This window comes from Arachis hypogaea, chromosome 13 (assembly GCF_003086295.3).
Source record: "Arachis hypogaea cultivar Tifrunner chromosome 13, arahy.Tifrunner.gnm2.J5K5, whole genome shotgun sequence".
Classification (NCBI taxonomy): Eukaryota; Viridiplantae; Streptophyta; class Magnoliopsida; order Fabales; family Fabaceae; genus Arachis; species Arachis hypogaea.
Genome location: NC_092048.1, coordinates 135,107,892 through 135,121,852, shown reverse-complemented (window position 1 = coordinate 135,121,852; position 13,961 = coordinate 135,107,892). Strand labels below are relative to the sequence as shown.

General features: G+C 34.5%; 3 protein-coding genes across 3 annotated transcripts; 1 reads left to right on the top strand and 2 right to left on the bottom strand.

Moving 5' to 3' along the window:
- The first annotated feature begins 1,750 nt into the window (after positions 1-1,750).
- On the top strand, positions 1,751-3,567 carry LOC112735514 (tryptophan aminotransferase-related protein 1-like). Its single transcript, XM_025785048.3, has 5 exons — positions 1,751-1,965; positions 2,043-2,346; positions 2,428-2,690; positions 2,807-3,108; positions 3,219-3,567. The coding sequence occupies exons 1-5, from the start codon at positions 1,844-1,846 to the stop codon at positions 3,410-3,412; spliced, it is 1,185 nt and encodes a 394-aa protein (XP_025640833.1). The 5' UTR covers positions 1,751-1,843; the 3' UTR covers positions 3,413-3,567.
- A 217-nt stretch (positions 3,568-3,784) lies between these two features.
- Positions 3,785-7,945, bottom strand: LOC112733863 (AP-1 complex subunit mu-2). The gene is made up of 11 exons (XM_025782961.3): positions 7,433-7,945; positions 6,980-7,126; positions 6,799-6,861; positions 6,505-6,681; positions 6,301-6,404; positions 5,799-5,906; positions 5,570-5,666; positions 5,372-5,469; positions 5,053-5,194; positions 4,844-4,966; positions 3,785-4,315 (listed from the first exon to the last, which is right to left on the bottom strand). The coding sequence occupies exons 1-11, from the start codon at positions 7,559-7,561 to the stop codon at positions 4,217-4,219; spliced, it is 1,287 nt and encodes a 428-aa protein (XP_025638746.1). The 5' UTR covers positions 7,562-7,945; the 3' UTR covers positions 3,785-4,216.
- Positions 7,946-9,106: 1,161 nt separating this feature from the next.
- On the bottom strand, positions 9,107-12,068 carry LOC112735513 (lysM domain receptor-like kinase 3). The gene is made up of 9 exons (XM_025785047.2): positions 11,396-12,068; positions 10,820-11,026; positions 10,604-10,743; positions 10,427-10,516; positions 10,235-10,340; positions 9,866-10,017; positions 9,676-9,773; positions 9,443-9,584; positions 9,107-9,376 (listed from the first exon to the last, which is right to left on the bottom strand). The coding sequence occupies exons 1-9, from the start codon at positions 12,066-12,068 to the stop codon at positions 9,113-9,115; spliced, it is 1,872 nt and encodes a 623-aa protein (XP_025640832.1). The 3' UTR covers positions 9,107-9,112.
- Positions 12,069-13,961: the final 1,893 nt, after the last annotated feature.

Below are 13,961 nucleotides of genomic sequence, written 5' to 3'. Positions count from 1 at the left end.
TTTCGAAGCGTTTTGAGAAGTGGAAGAAGTGGAGGAAGTGGAAGAGTTTGCCATACGTAACCGTTTGTGTTGAGCGCGTGATTTTGACGCGCCATGTTATGCTTCCTTATGCGCGTGTCTTCGATTTGGGCTGGGCCAACTTGGATGCTTGGATACTTGTATGTGTAGCAGGCCCGATATGATATACATTAATAAATAAATTTGTATCTTGAATAATATATAGCTAAGTTGCAACTTTTAATTTGGTCAAAATTAAATAAGTTAGCTTAGTTAAAATTTTTTACTTAGTCAAAGAACAACTTAATCATGTGGTGAAAATAAATTATAAATGATGATAAAGTTAATTTAACAAAATTGTATAAGATGACAAGTTGATAAAATGATTGAATAAGTCGTGATATGTATGTTCTTTACATTATTATTTTTAGCAAATTATATATAAGTGATTAAAATATTTGCTAATATATTATGTTTTGCATAATATTAGTGATTGAAAATTAAAAAAAAAATTCATAAAACTTTTATATTGTAATTTTTTTTGTATGAATTTTTATAACATGTAAGAGAGTATTATAGATTTTTCTATATATATATTAGGAGATTATAATCTTTACTACTTAGTCATACTATTTTCATTATTACTTAAATTATGGTTCAATTTTATCAATTTCTCATCTATAAATTTTAGTTGTGTTATTCTATTTAATTAACTTAGATACCCAACATAGAGTAATGTATTATTAACTAAGGGAGTTCAAATCCAAAGGATCTAAATTAAATTGCTCATCAAATCTAATTCAAATCCGATTAAAATCATATTAATTTGAATTTAATTGGATTTTATTTTTGATAAACTGCATGGATTGGATCAAATTTTAGATCTACTTTTTTAAATTAATCCGATCCAATCCAATTTAAATCACACAATGTAATATAATAATATTTATTTTATTATATTTAAAATTTTACTTATAATATATTCAATTTGTTATATATTTTATCTTATTCATGTATTATTATTATTATTTAATGAATATTTTGTAAATTTAAAATGAGATTTATTTATTTATTTATTTTAATCAACTTATAATTTTATTTATATAATTATGTTATTGTTGATTTTTTAAGATAATAGTAAGACTTGTTATATTCTTTTTAATTATTTTATAATCCACACACCTAGTAAAACGAACCTTCGATATATCCATTATTCACATTGTTTAGTATTTTTATTGTTTATCTATACTTTTTCTTTACAAAAATATAAATCCAATTCAATTCAAATCACTTAAAATTGGATTAGATTGTCTAAAAAGAATTATTTAATCTAAATCGCATCACAAATAAAATTAATGTTTGAGTTAGATAAATTTTTGAGGAATGCTAGGGGGCAGCAATTTTGGTATTTTGTAACCATCAATTGGCCATCAATAGTGTTTTTAATGGTGTGAAATTACATCTAATGGTGGAAGATCACTCACTTTTGTTTTGATGGTTAAGAGCTGGCCAAAAAACACAAAAATTGCTGCCTCATAGACTTTTCCTTAATTTTTTACACAAAACCGATTTAAATCGGATCGGGAACATCCCTGCCGCTAACAATTTTGAGTTTTGGCTTATCTTGTAGCCAGCACACGTTGTCTTGGCCTCATGGATAAAATATATAACGAAGATTTTTTTTTTCCTTATTTTTCAAGAATGTAACCAAGATTCCAAACATATACATTGTATATGTAAGCAAATCACAGACATAATGAACGAGTGAGGCTCCCATTATTATTGTAACGAGGGAAATAAATAAACGATAAGCACATTCCAATTAACACAAGTAGTATTCATCAGTATGGTTACTCTACAAGGCGAGGCTTCTGATCCTGCCAACCAAAATTGGTTGCCTTGTGCCAATGTTACAATCACAAACCCTCTCATCACAGACTCATCCAACCTTATTCTTCGCCTTGAAATGTTAGCTTCTTGCCTTTTTTATATAGAATTTTCAAGAACATGTTTTAATTATGTGATGTACTATTGTGAATTAACAGGGGTGACCCAAAATTGTTTGTACCCTATTGGAAGATGATGAGTGACAAGTGCAGCGTGGTGATTGAAGGGTGGAAGTTCATGAGCCATGAGAGTGACGCCAGCAATGTGTGCCAATACTTGTTACCGGAACTGGGAGACGCCATTAAAAGGATACACAGTTTGGTTCATAACGCTGCCATTCAAGATAAGCACATCATCGTGGGAACCGGTTCCACCCAGCTTTTCCATGCTGCATGGTTTGCCCTCTCCTCTTCGGATTCCGTTCGCCCCATTAACATCGTTAGCGCTGCTCCCTTCTATTCGGTGAGCTTTTGTTCACTAATAATCCCTTGTACCCCAAAACGCTTCTCCATCAACTAAGTTTTATGGTTAATGAATTTGCAGCTTTACCTTGATGGGGTTAAAGCGCTGCGTTCAGGGCTGTACCAATGGGCAGGTGATGCTGCCACGTACGATAAAGATGAACCATATATTGAGATGGTGACCTCACAGAACAACCCTGTTGTGAGGTCTGCGTCTCAAGGGAAGCTGATTCACGATTTTGCATATTATTGGCCCCAATACACTCCCATTACTCACCATGCTGATCATGATCTTATGCTCTTCACATTCTCCAAATGCACTGGCCATGCTGGTTCACGTATTGGGTCAGCACTCGGCAGCACCACCTTTTTCATTATAAAGTCTAAACGATTGTATGTGTTTATTTATATGCCTACATTAATAATTGATTTTTTTTTTCTTTTTTGGGGGGGCTCTGAAGGTGGGCTATTGTGAAGGACATTGAAGTGGCCAAGAAGATGGTACACTTCATTCAAGTAAGCACCATTGGTGTGTCAAAAGAATCTCAAATTCGAGCAGCTAAGATACTAGGAGTGGTATGTGATAGTTACCAAAGTTTGGGACCCAAAGAATCTGAACACTTCTTTGATTATGGTAAACGCCTCCTGAGGGAAAGGTGGGATAGAATGAGGCAAGTAATTGGGCAATGTGAAGTCTTCACTGTGGCCAAACCCTCTAGTGCCTACTGTAACTTCACTAAGGAATCATTTGAAACAAACTCTGGTACGTTCTTCACTGCTTAGAGCTTTCTCCTTTTTCCTATTCAATTACTTATCCCTTAGTGCTTATACAATGATTATAATGTAAATATATTTGCTTTCCAATTCGTACAGCCTTTGCGTGGGTGAAATGCGAGGGAGGCATAGAAGATTGTGGAACATATCTGAAGAACTTGGGAATACTTGCGAGACCAGGGAGGTTATTCGGTGTCGGTCCGGAGTTTGCTAGGATTAGCATGTTGAGTACGAACGATGAGTTCGATGAGCTGTTGACTAGGTTGTTAAATGCTAGAAGGGAATATAATTAGATGAGTGGAAATGGTGGTTAATAAGATTTTAAAACATGGGCATGGATCCATTAAATAAGAATAAGATCATGTTTATATCTTTATCATTGTCTGCGAATGTAATACCCCTTTCAATAAAGTGGACGTGAAGATAGACATTGTCTTGTTACTGTTAATTTTGAGCATTTAAGGATCCAAATCCAAATATATTGATTGACATTATTTTTCGTCTTGACAAAGGAAATACAAACGCAACAGGGTACAGACATTCAATAATTGATGCTGAGCACACTTTGACGCAGCTCTACACGAATAGGACTCAAATCAAACTGCAACGCCGTCTTTTGATCCGAAAAAAAAATTTAATCAATAAAAAATTGTACACCCACGGGCTGGCCAATCATTTTCCTTTCTGTAACTGGTCTCTACAAGTCATTTACTTGGTGGTAATACAAAATCCGGCCAAAATAACCCCTCAAAAATGTAAACCAAATTACAATTTGATGACAGAAAAAAAATTGGAAAGATTGTGAATACAGAGATGCAAATTAAAAAAAAAAAAAAATTCTCAATCGAAAATGGGTTGACCAAAAGACTATTCTGGCTTAACCCTTGGGAATTCATGATTTTCAGTTGACAAGAACTTACTAGACAATGAGCAACTTATATGCTGCCAGAACAGCTATCATCAACAGAAAGATGGTTCACCAAATAAATTCTAATTACTCTTAATACTCTTTCCTCAATCCACCAGTTTGAAGCCATTAATCATTGAATGATACAATTATTTGGTGAATTTCAAACACCAAATGGGGAAACCGGATCTCATATAAGCCTCAATTCATACTCGCCCGCCATTGTTATGTATCTCACCCATGGAAGAGCCTGGTACCCGCTTTTCTCAATTATCTTCAAATATCTTACCTACAAACCAAAATATTTACATGTCAATTACTTCCTCGATCAAAATAATCAAAGCTTCAGTTAACTTTAAAAGAACATAAATGAAAAAAGAAAAGATGTCAAAAACAGATGAAGCTGATGCTGATTTTACTTCTAGCAGACATAATCTAAAGCACTTCAAATAAACTCCAGCACAAAATCATTAAGAATGAAAAATGTATAAAATTGTATTAGTTTATGGTTCTGTTAAAAATCCTTATTTTCGTTCCTAATTATTTACTAATCCAATATCATAGATGAACCCTTCTCATGACCTAAATATCAGCTCAATTATGAAAACAAAACAAATTATAATAAATTCATGCAGCTCAAAAATCACCCCTCATGTCAGAATGATACAAGAGAGATAAGTTCAAGCAGTAAACTAAAAGGGCAAATAGAGAGAACAGGTTGAAATATTCATCCACCAATTCTAAAATAATGAAAACTGGTGTAACTAACTAATAAAAATCAGGATATAAGAAAAATCTTCTGGATATGTAGCATTACCTGTATCCCTGAAACAGTAAAGTATGGTATCTCAAATTTTACACGTATAGGAGCTTTTCGCTCAGGAGTTGCTTCCTCGTCTGTTATACTGGGAAGACGGAACTCTGCTCTTAACATGTACTCCTGAATGTATCAAACAACAGAACCAAATCCATTAATCACAATCCAATTAAGGTTCCAATTTAATGCCATTTCCAAGTGGTTTATACCTTGCCCCCAGGAAACGATCTTATTTTCCAAATTAATGCATCTTTTTCGGGTGCATAGGATGCAGATCCCATTGACGTTCGAACATTTGGATTGGTTGCATCAGCAGGTACAGGCAGCTCAATCTCTACATTTGTGGCAGTGCTGAAAAAATTGGATTCTATGAGTGCTTGTGGAAGTAAAGAAATTTATCGTGATCTTAAATCTAGAGCAAAGTAGCAAATTATCTCATGTTACATAAATTTAAGATCAGTGGATCTCCCATCTTCTATCGAAAAAAAGAGAAGCAGGAGGAGTAAGACGATCAAATAATATCAGTACCTACGTTCCTTAAATTGACTCCTAGCTTTTACCATAATCTCAATCCGGCTTTTTGAATGCCTTTCAACTTGTGCTTCCACCCAAATTAAGGGTTTAACCTGAAACCAAGTATGTTAGCATCAACTGAGACTTCAAAATTCATTTCATGCATGTATGTCTACCCATCAAACATAAATTACATATTTAAAGAAGAAGAACCTGTGTACTGAGTCTATATGTCATCAAATCAAATGATCCATCAGGTGGTATAAAGGATATTGTTCTATCATTTTCAAATCGAGCCAAACGAACACACCTGCATCAAATGCCAGCATATCATTTTAAAAGAACCATAAGAAGATAGAAACATGTTTGCACAAAGTCTATAGAAATCTGCATCATAAAAGACTGATCAGTTTATCTAGCCAAAAGAATTAAGAACACATACTGATGAAATTTGATATCTTCCAAGTCAATCGCTTTTCCCTTGGTTGCTCTACCTTGTGCCTCTAATAATACTCTATCATTTAAACCAAGTTTGCACTCCGGCATACCACTGTATTAAATAAGCAAAAAATTGAGTTCTCAGATAAATATTCACGAAGAGGTATGGTTAGGTTAGGTATACAGAAACTTCAGTGTGTAAAGTCTCTCTTCGGAATCAATTGCAACTCTAAAAGTAGGATCCCATGAGTAAAGTTTTTGGATCAACATTAAAAATATCTACTGGTGTAAGGTTTAACACCTGCTCCTAAGAAAGCATTAAAAGTATTGTATGAATGAAGTAATCAAAGCATGGATAATTAGTAACAAAAGAAAACAACATACTTCAAATTGTTAACTGATTCAACCATTTGCTTTTCTCAAATTGTGGCTAGGCCATATTGCTAACGTATACCTACTTCACCAGTAACCAATCTTAATTAATATCTTCAGAGCCAAAAACAAACCTCAAATATGTTCTCATCTTCAGAGCCCCAACAACGTCAGATCTAATTATTTGTCCATTGCTATTGACAAGTATGTTAACACTCTCCACAACATCCAAGAAAACCTAAACAAATGAAAGAAATATAATAATAGTCATTGATGACTCAAATCACAAAATTACAATTCAAAATGATCCACATATAATATAGCTTTCATAACGCAACCTCATTCTTCTTGTAGTTTATTCCTTCACTGCGCCAAGACACAGCATTTGTTACAGCCATGGGGGGTCTCTGCGTAACTTCCATTCTATAAGCATCTGTTTTGATAAATTCGCTAAGAATCTTTGCCTCGGTATATTGTGGGTAACCAAAGTCCATAATTTCATCAAGTAATTCGTACTGCCAAGTAAACAATAAATCAGCAGTGTTGCTTATCTTCTTTATAACAAACGAAAAACCTAAACAAAAGAATGCAATTAACAAATTACTGAATCCAAAGCTACACTGGCACTTTACCACAACAACAAAGTTATCCCTAAGAGACTCCTCTTCCAATTCTTCAAAATAATGTTTAAACACCTGCCACAGAGACACGGATGATCCAAATCAATTACTAGAGCTTAAACTATATAAAACTCAATTTCTAAACCATGGCAATCCAAAATATTCAAAATCATAACTACGCAGTGACACTCACATCAACTACACGATGCAGGAAGAAAAGAAGGCTAGCGGCATTGCAGTTTTGCCTTGTTGCTGTCATGACGTAAACATTGCTATGTTGTACGAACATGTAGGTCACACCATTATCATACACAACTGGATCTTGAGACTGCGGATCCCCCTATACCACAATTTCCAAAAACAACAAATTAGGGGGCAAAAAACAAACTGAAAGCTGCAAATTCTCCATTACATCACCGCCTCAAGCAACATAAAACTTAGCCAAATCTTAACACTCAGATTAGCAACCGCATAACAGAAACAAAGGCTGAATCGAATAAATTCAAATTAAAAATAAATAACATTGGATTGTTGAAAAGAGGATCGATAAACAGGTCAAGATAATTGAGCTGCTACTTGTGAGCTAAATTTCTCGTTATGCAATTAGAAAGAGATAGTGATGAGAAGAAAGGGAAGGATTAAGTACCTCTTTCTCGATGAGCTTGGTGAAGAAGCGTTCGGCCTCGACGGCAGAGACGTCACCGCGGTAGTCGCGCCAAATGAGGACGCGGCCTTTGATGTCGAGCAGGAAGAGAGCAGAGGCTGCCCCTGCCATTGGTAGATCGGATCGGAATTAGGATCCGAATCAGAACCAGATCGGGATCTGGATCAGATCAAGAGTTCCGAAGAGGAGGAAGAAGAAGCGCTTAGGGTTCAGCGAGGCATGCTTGGAAGCTGAACCATAGAGAGAGAGAGAGAGAGAGAGAGAGAGAGAGATGAAGAGATGATTCCTTGTGTCTTGTGTTTGTGTGCAGTTACAGGTTGGAGCTTCGTCTTCGGGTTGATGTCTGTCTCTGTTTCTTGCAATGGATGGAGCTGAGGAACATGTTACCTTGGGTTGAAAATTGAAATGAATTGAAACTTGAAAGTGCTCTAGCCTATACGCATGGACCCCAACGACGCCGTCTTGAGACTAAAACTAGCTCATCAAATGAAAAATACAAAACGCCATGTCGTTTCCTTTTTATTTATTTATGACTAATATTTATTTATTTTTAATTAATTTGTAATTACTAATTAGTCCAAATAGATTGTCAATTTTTTTTATATTTTTAATAATATGATTTGAAAATAAAATATTGAGAAAAATTCCTTTCATGTTTTACTTGCATACTTGCATTCCAAGCTTCTCTAACTCTCTTGTCTCTTGATAGTTTATTGATTATCTTCTTTTAGATTTGTAGATAGTAATTCACAAGAGTCAATTATCTTTGATAGCATTTAGTAGAGACAGAGATTGAAAGACAGATACTGAGAGAGATAGAGATTTATTAGAGGCCGAAATTAAAATAAATCTCAGTATTCTATTTGGTTTGGTACAAAGTGGGAGATAGAAATTGAAACAATAATGAAGCTTTAATTTAATTTGTACAAAGGATAAAATTGAAATTAATTAATTGAAATGCGAGTATTTTAGGTATAAAATGTTATTAAAATTTCAATTTCCGTCTCTAAAAATTTCAGTCATCTGTGTCCCTACTTTTTGGAAGTACTAAAATACTGAAATTTTGGAAACAGAAACAGAAATTTTAGTACCAGTCTCTAAGCCAACAAACATGATACTGAGTCTTAGTCACTTGTCTCTGTCCTAGTACCTCAAAACAAACACTACCTTTATAGCCTAACATTGTAATTTGTGGTATTTTTTAAAATGGTAGAAAGTACACAAATTGGAGGATTTAATTTCTGTGCCTCAAAATTTTTAATTTTTTTTAATAGAAATCGGACCGTCCAATTTCTGTTCCTCTCACAAATCAGATAGTCTGATTTCTATACTTCTACAAATCGAACGGTCCAATTTCTATACTTCTAATAAATCAGACGGTCCGATTTTTACTTCTTTAATTAAACGGTTTCATATTTGATAATAACACCCTTAATAGTCCACATTTCAAAAAATACCATTGCCACTCCAATATCAAAAACAAAAAAGTGCCAAGAGTCAGAGAGTGTCATAGTGATACACATACTGATATCTGTATTTGTTTTTTGTTTAGCTATGAATATGTTCATCTGTTTCTTGTCATATAAAATCATTTGCTTATACATGTAAAGCATAATAAGATCAATAATTACAAGAGAAAGAGAGTGAGTTGTGTTGTGTTGTTCATCTTCCAGTAAAGACACCACTGAAGACTTGGCTGTTTCCACCAAGGGATGCTTCCCATTCTATGGAGTTCATCACTATCTGTGACAGTGCTCCAACCAAGTCCCTCATTTCAGGCCTTTCTACTGGATCTTCTTGCAAGCACCGACCTGCTATCTCTGCTACCTTCAACACGTATTCAATGGGATAGTTTGCTTCAAGGTTCTTATCTATCACATCTTCTAGACCATTCTCTGGCTCTGCATCTTGGAATATTTGATGTACCTGATGAAGAAAAAAAGCCTCATGCGTTTGAAATACTGCTAAATGATCATGTCAACATACACTTACAAGTGAAATAAGTGATTTCATTTTGGTGCCTTCTTCGTTCTTGTCCCGAAACAGTGCACGTTTCCCTGTTATCAGTTCTGCTAGAACCACTCCAAATGCAAACACATCGGTTTTGGGGGTCACCTGAAGCTCCTTCACAGATCTTAAACAACAAGGTTTGTTAAAACTTGAAATTGTATGCAACAAGACCCTAGTTATGGTTGAAAAGCAATTAGGCATGGCATCAAGCTTACTCGGGTGGAAGGTATCCTGGTGTTCCAACAAGCCTTGTTGCTATGAAATTTTCATCATTGCTTCTGTCCACCAGCATTGCAAGTCCAAAATCTGCTACCTGAATATCATATCATATCAAAGATCACATGTAACTTAAACAGTGACAACTATGAAGCACACAGAATATTATTTCTTGTGATGAGTTGTAACCTTAGCTCTGAGCTTCTCATCAATGAGAATATTGCTAGTCTTTATGTCGCGATGCACATATCGAGCTTTTGTATGATCATGTATGTATTCAATACCTCTTGCTGCATCGAGTGCAATCTGAACCCTTGCATTCCAAGAAAGAGGTTGGTGCCCTGCTCCATTACCAATTTACCATGCTTTAGATTTCTTCACACAATGCTTAATTTCATGTTGTACTACTTAAGGTAGTATAGTATTCATAGTATTTTTATAATAAGTACAATATGATCATTATGTAATGCTGCCAAGTCTTCTGTTATATGGCATTTTCAAACAAGTCTCTTATGCTTTATTATATCCCAACAAAGAGATCTTGGAGCCAAAATATACCTTGCTCTAATGGATCATGAATATGTTCACTGAGAGATCCATTTGAAACATACTCATACACCAAATAGAGGTGATCTTCTCCTCTGGCATATCCTAATAGCTCCACCTGCCACAGTTATTTACTTGTTTATATGTGTAACTAAAATTGGATGATTTTGCATGTCAGAGAACACTTGAGAGCTATTTGCTTACAATGTTGATATGATGGATCTTACACAAGGCCTTGAGTTCCGCATAGAATTCCTTAGTCTTATTAGACCTCATCTTTTTCACAGCAACCTCCTGCAAGGAAATTATAATTCTCCAAGTTAGCACATTGATTAATGTATTATTCTGGCCCATTGAAGAACTCAAGGTGGATTTGCATACCTTCTGCTCTAAGATTCCAAAATAAACACTCCCATACCCGCCAACTCCGATTTTTCGAGCTTCATCAAAGTTATTTGTAGCCTCTTCTATCTCCTCAAGACCATATATCACTGGCCTCTCTGATTCAATTTGCATTACATCTGCACCAATGTTTTAGTCTCCTTATTCGTGTTTGAACAATAAACCTTTTGTTTCCAAATGCACATGCTAAATTACCTCCCATATATTCTTTGTAAAGGGTGGAGTTATGCAAGGTAATATTTCTGTTGACAAATGATCTTTTAGAGACAACTGTGGAATCATTTCTGGTGATTTGATGGACTCTCCTTCTCCAAAGAATTATGAGAATGGTGATAATGATAACTGAAAGTAACAGCACTCCCACGACGATACCAACTATCATTGGCCAGTTCCGTTTCGTTTCTGCCAACAAGGAGGGGGAAATACAAAGAAAGACAGTGATCACTGTTAACATCAATGCATCCGAATTTTTTAGCTATGAGAAGCATTATCAGATGAAGTGGAAATAGATCAATAACAAAAGACTTGTCATTCATATTTCAAATTAGGAGGAGACAAAAAAATGTAAAAACTATTGTAACATCCGACCATGGCGCCTATAACGGCTGCAACTCCTTATTCTAGATGCAGTTCCAACAAGCTATAAGAAAATAAAGCTACTTCTTTGCTAACAACTAAAGTGTAAAACATTTATAAATATAACTCGTGCACAAGTTAACAAAAGAAATCATGGACCTAGCTAGGAGTTGAGTTTGATCTGAGACAACTTACTTTCTGGGGGTTGTGGAGGAACCCCATGAACCCCATTCAATTCCAAAGGAACAAAGAGCACCCAACCAATATCTATGAAACCAGGTTTCTGAGCTAGAATCTTGTTCATTCTCAGCAAGGCAGGCAGGGTAGCATTAAGCAAAAGGGAAATTGTTTCTGGTGTATCATTCTGCTGCACTGTATATGTGACAACCCTTTGACCCTCATCCTCGGAACACCCACATGGAATGTCTATTTCTAGATCTTTGCCTGGAATTAAACTTTGGGTGATCAGCATGGCTTGTCCACTGTAAACAGAAGCTGATATGTCCACAAAGATGTCCCCATGCTTCACATTTTTGTAGGTTGTATGATAGAAATACCCGCTGAGGTTTTGTGTGTTCTTGCAAGAACAAGGAACTGTTATGAGGTAATCTTGCCTTGTTCCATACTTAATAGGCTTGATTTGTGAAGAGTTAACAGAGTAATAAAATGCAATTTCTTCAAGGCTGTAATCATCATGAGTTATGTGGTAGAGTGAGGCAGTGCATGTATTGGCAGCCTCTACAGAGCAACTTAGCGGGTCCATGTATGTTGTTTTCATTGAAACACGAAATGCAGAGACTCTGATAGAAGATGAAGTTGCCAAAAGAGAGAAGAGAAGACAAAGAAGATTATTGAGAGAAGAAGACATGGTTGTTTAACTTTGTTTGTGATCATTGAGTGAAATCATTATGAACACAACATCCTTAGGTTCCTAGAATGATGTAATCCGTGACCCTTTGTCTTATAGTTTTGAAATTTATTTCAAACTCAGCATTAGTCAGCGATAACAATAACGATTAGAATAGAGTAGAGTCAACCATTTTGTTATTCCAGAAGTGTGTAGAGTTAGGATTAGGAGTATGTCACCCTGGAATTTGCAAAGTACTGCTCGATGTTTACAATTCTAAGCCGGCATAGATAGTGCCAACAAGTGTCATGATACCATGGCCACAACGGCAGTTTTATTTTTACTTTTATCTTTTCCATGCAAGTTGCTTGATTCTTTTTCCATTAATTAGTGCCACCTGAATCTTGATTTTGTGTTTACATGAAAAACTGCTTAACTAAGTTCAATTTAAGGAACAATTTCATCATCCTAGATTGATGATGTTACTATACAATTAATATGAAGAAAGGTTCTCATTTTGTAAAGTTTTGAGTCTGAGTATATCCAATTATGTGACTCTTAAACAGTTAACACCAACCTCCCCAATCTTTGGATAACTTTGTTGTTAAACGCGTCATTAATATAGGTTAACCATTGGCATTGTCATTTGATTTGATTGCTCTCTTAAAGATGTTTACAATTTTGTCAACTCCAACTAAGAGAAGTCTTTTTTTTTTATTTCAATATTTTAGGATCTTTTTCATCTACTTCAGAATCTTCTGGAGTGTTTTCTTTTTTCAAGAATTGTCTTCCCTCTAATCCTCCCAAATACAACTCGTGCCATCACTACACTCAACTCTTTAGCAATAATAATATCTTGAAATCTACAATAGAATAAGTTGAGGTTTCTACAATAGAATACATTGGTGTGATTTTTTTTTTGTTCTTTTAAATAATGAATTGTCATTTTTTTTTTTGTGTTTCTACCGTATTTCCCAATCCAACAGGTCAATGACTAATCCGTCACGAATTAGAGTTCTATTTAAGAGTTTGCTGGTGGCTTATTGAGTTGCTGCATACACAAGGATAGATTCGAATCCCGACATTTATTTATGCGGACCAGTGAATTAACTACTAAACTAACCTAATTTGGTTGATGATGTCATATCTTGTGCAATGCTTCAAGTGCATATAAGCTGGGAGCAAGTTGTTAGGTTCCCTTGACTTTGTTTACCTCGCCGGCTTCGAGTGATGCATGCTTCTTTCAAGAGACAGCTGACGAGTGTTGCAAAACCTTGTATCCATGCCAGGAAGCAACAAGTCAGACAATCTTAATTTCGAACACTCCGTTGACCTTTTGCAGCTTTTATTTTTAATCGGGTACTTAACTACTTATTAAGAATATTACAAAGAGTAATGCCAGAGAACCAATAATCCTATAGCAGTTCGTTTCAGTTCATATTACAGTAAGTTATTAAATAAATTTAGTATGAAATTCATTAAAAATAAATTTAGTTCAATTTCGGATATTCTTATTTTAAGAATTTTAAATGTTTTTATTTAAAGAATGTAAAATAAATATATTAGAAACTTAAATTTTTTACATTTTTAATATTTTTTTAAATTATAAACTTAATATGTGTCTTTAGGGTACAAGATATATAAATTTTAAAAAAATTTAGATATAAATAAAACTATGATAATGATGGAAACAAATTTAGTGACAAGTTAGATAAATAAATTTTTCATTTTTGTGTAACCACTCAAATGGCTCTTTCGGTTGCTTTTAATAAATTTTTTATTAGTATACACGTTAGATAAATAATGTTTTAATAGATTTTATAATTTAGTTAATATGTGCTCTAAATACATAAATTAAAATTATCAATTTTTTTAAAAAAAATGATACAAAGCTTAGCTTCTAATCTTCTTTTT

Coding starts and splice junctions, on each gene's coding strand:
- LOC112735514 (XM_025785048.3), top strand. CDS start 1,844: ATGGTTACTCTACAAGGCGAGGCTTCTGATCCTGCCAACCAAAATTGG. Junction 1,966..2,042: donor CTTATTCTTCGCCTTGAAAT/GTTAGCTTCTTG, acceptor GTGAATTAACAG/GGGTGACCCAAAATTGTTTG. Junction 2,347..2,427: donor GCGCTGCTCCCTTCTATTCG/GTGAGCTTTTGT, acceptor ATGAATTTGCAG/CTTTACCTTGATGGGGTTAA.
- LOC112733863 (XM_025782961.3), bottom strand. CDS start 7,561: ATGGCAGGGGCAGCCTCTGCTCTCTTCCTGCTCGACATCAAAGGCCGC. Junction 6,862..6,979: donor TCCTGCATCGTGTAGTTGAT/GTGAGTGTCACT, acceptor TCTCTGTGGCAG/GTGTTTAAACATTATTTTGA. Junction 6,682..6,798: donor GGGATAACTTTGTTGTTGTG/GTAAAGTGCCAG, acceptor TTTACTTGGCAG/TACGAATTACTTGATGAAAT.
- LOC112735513 (XM_025785047.2), bottom strand. CDS start 12,068: ATGTCTTCTTCTCTCAATAATCTTCTTTGTCTTCTCTTCTCTCTTTTG. Junction 10,018..10,234: donor TCATGATCCATTAGAGCAAG/GTATATTTTGGC, acceptor GTAATGGAGCAG/GGCACCAACCTCTTTCTTGG. Junction 9,774..9,865: donor ATGAGAAGCTCAGAGCTAAG/GTTACAACTCAT, acceptor TATGATATTCAG/GTAGCAGATTTTGGACTTGC.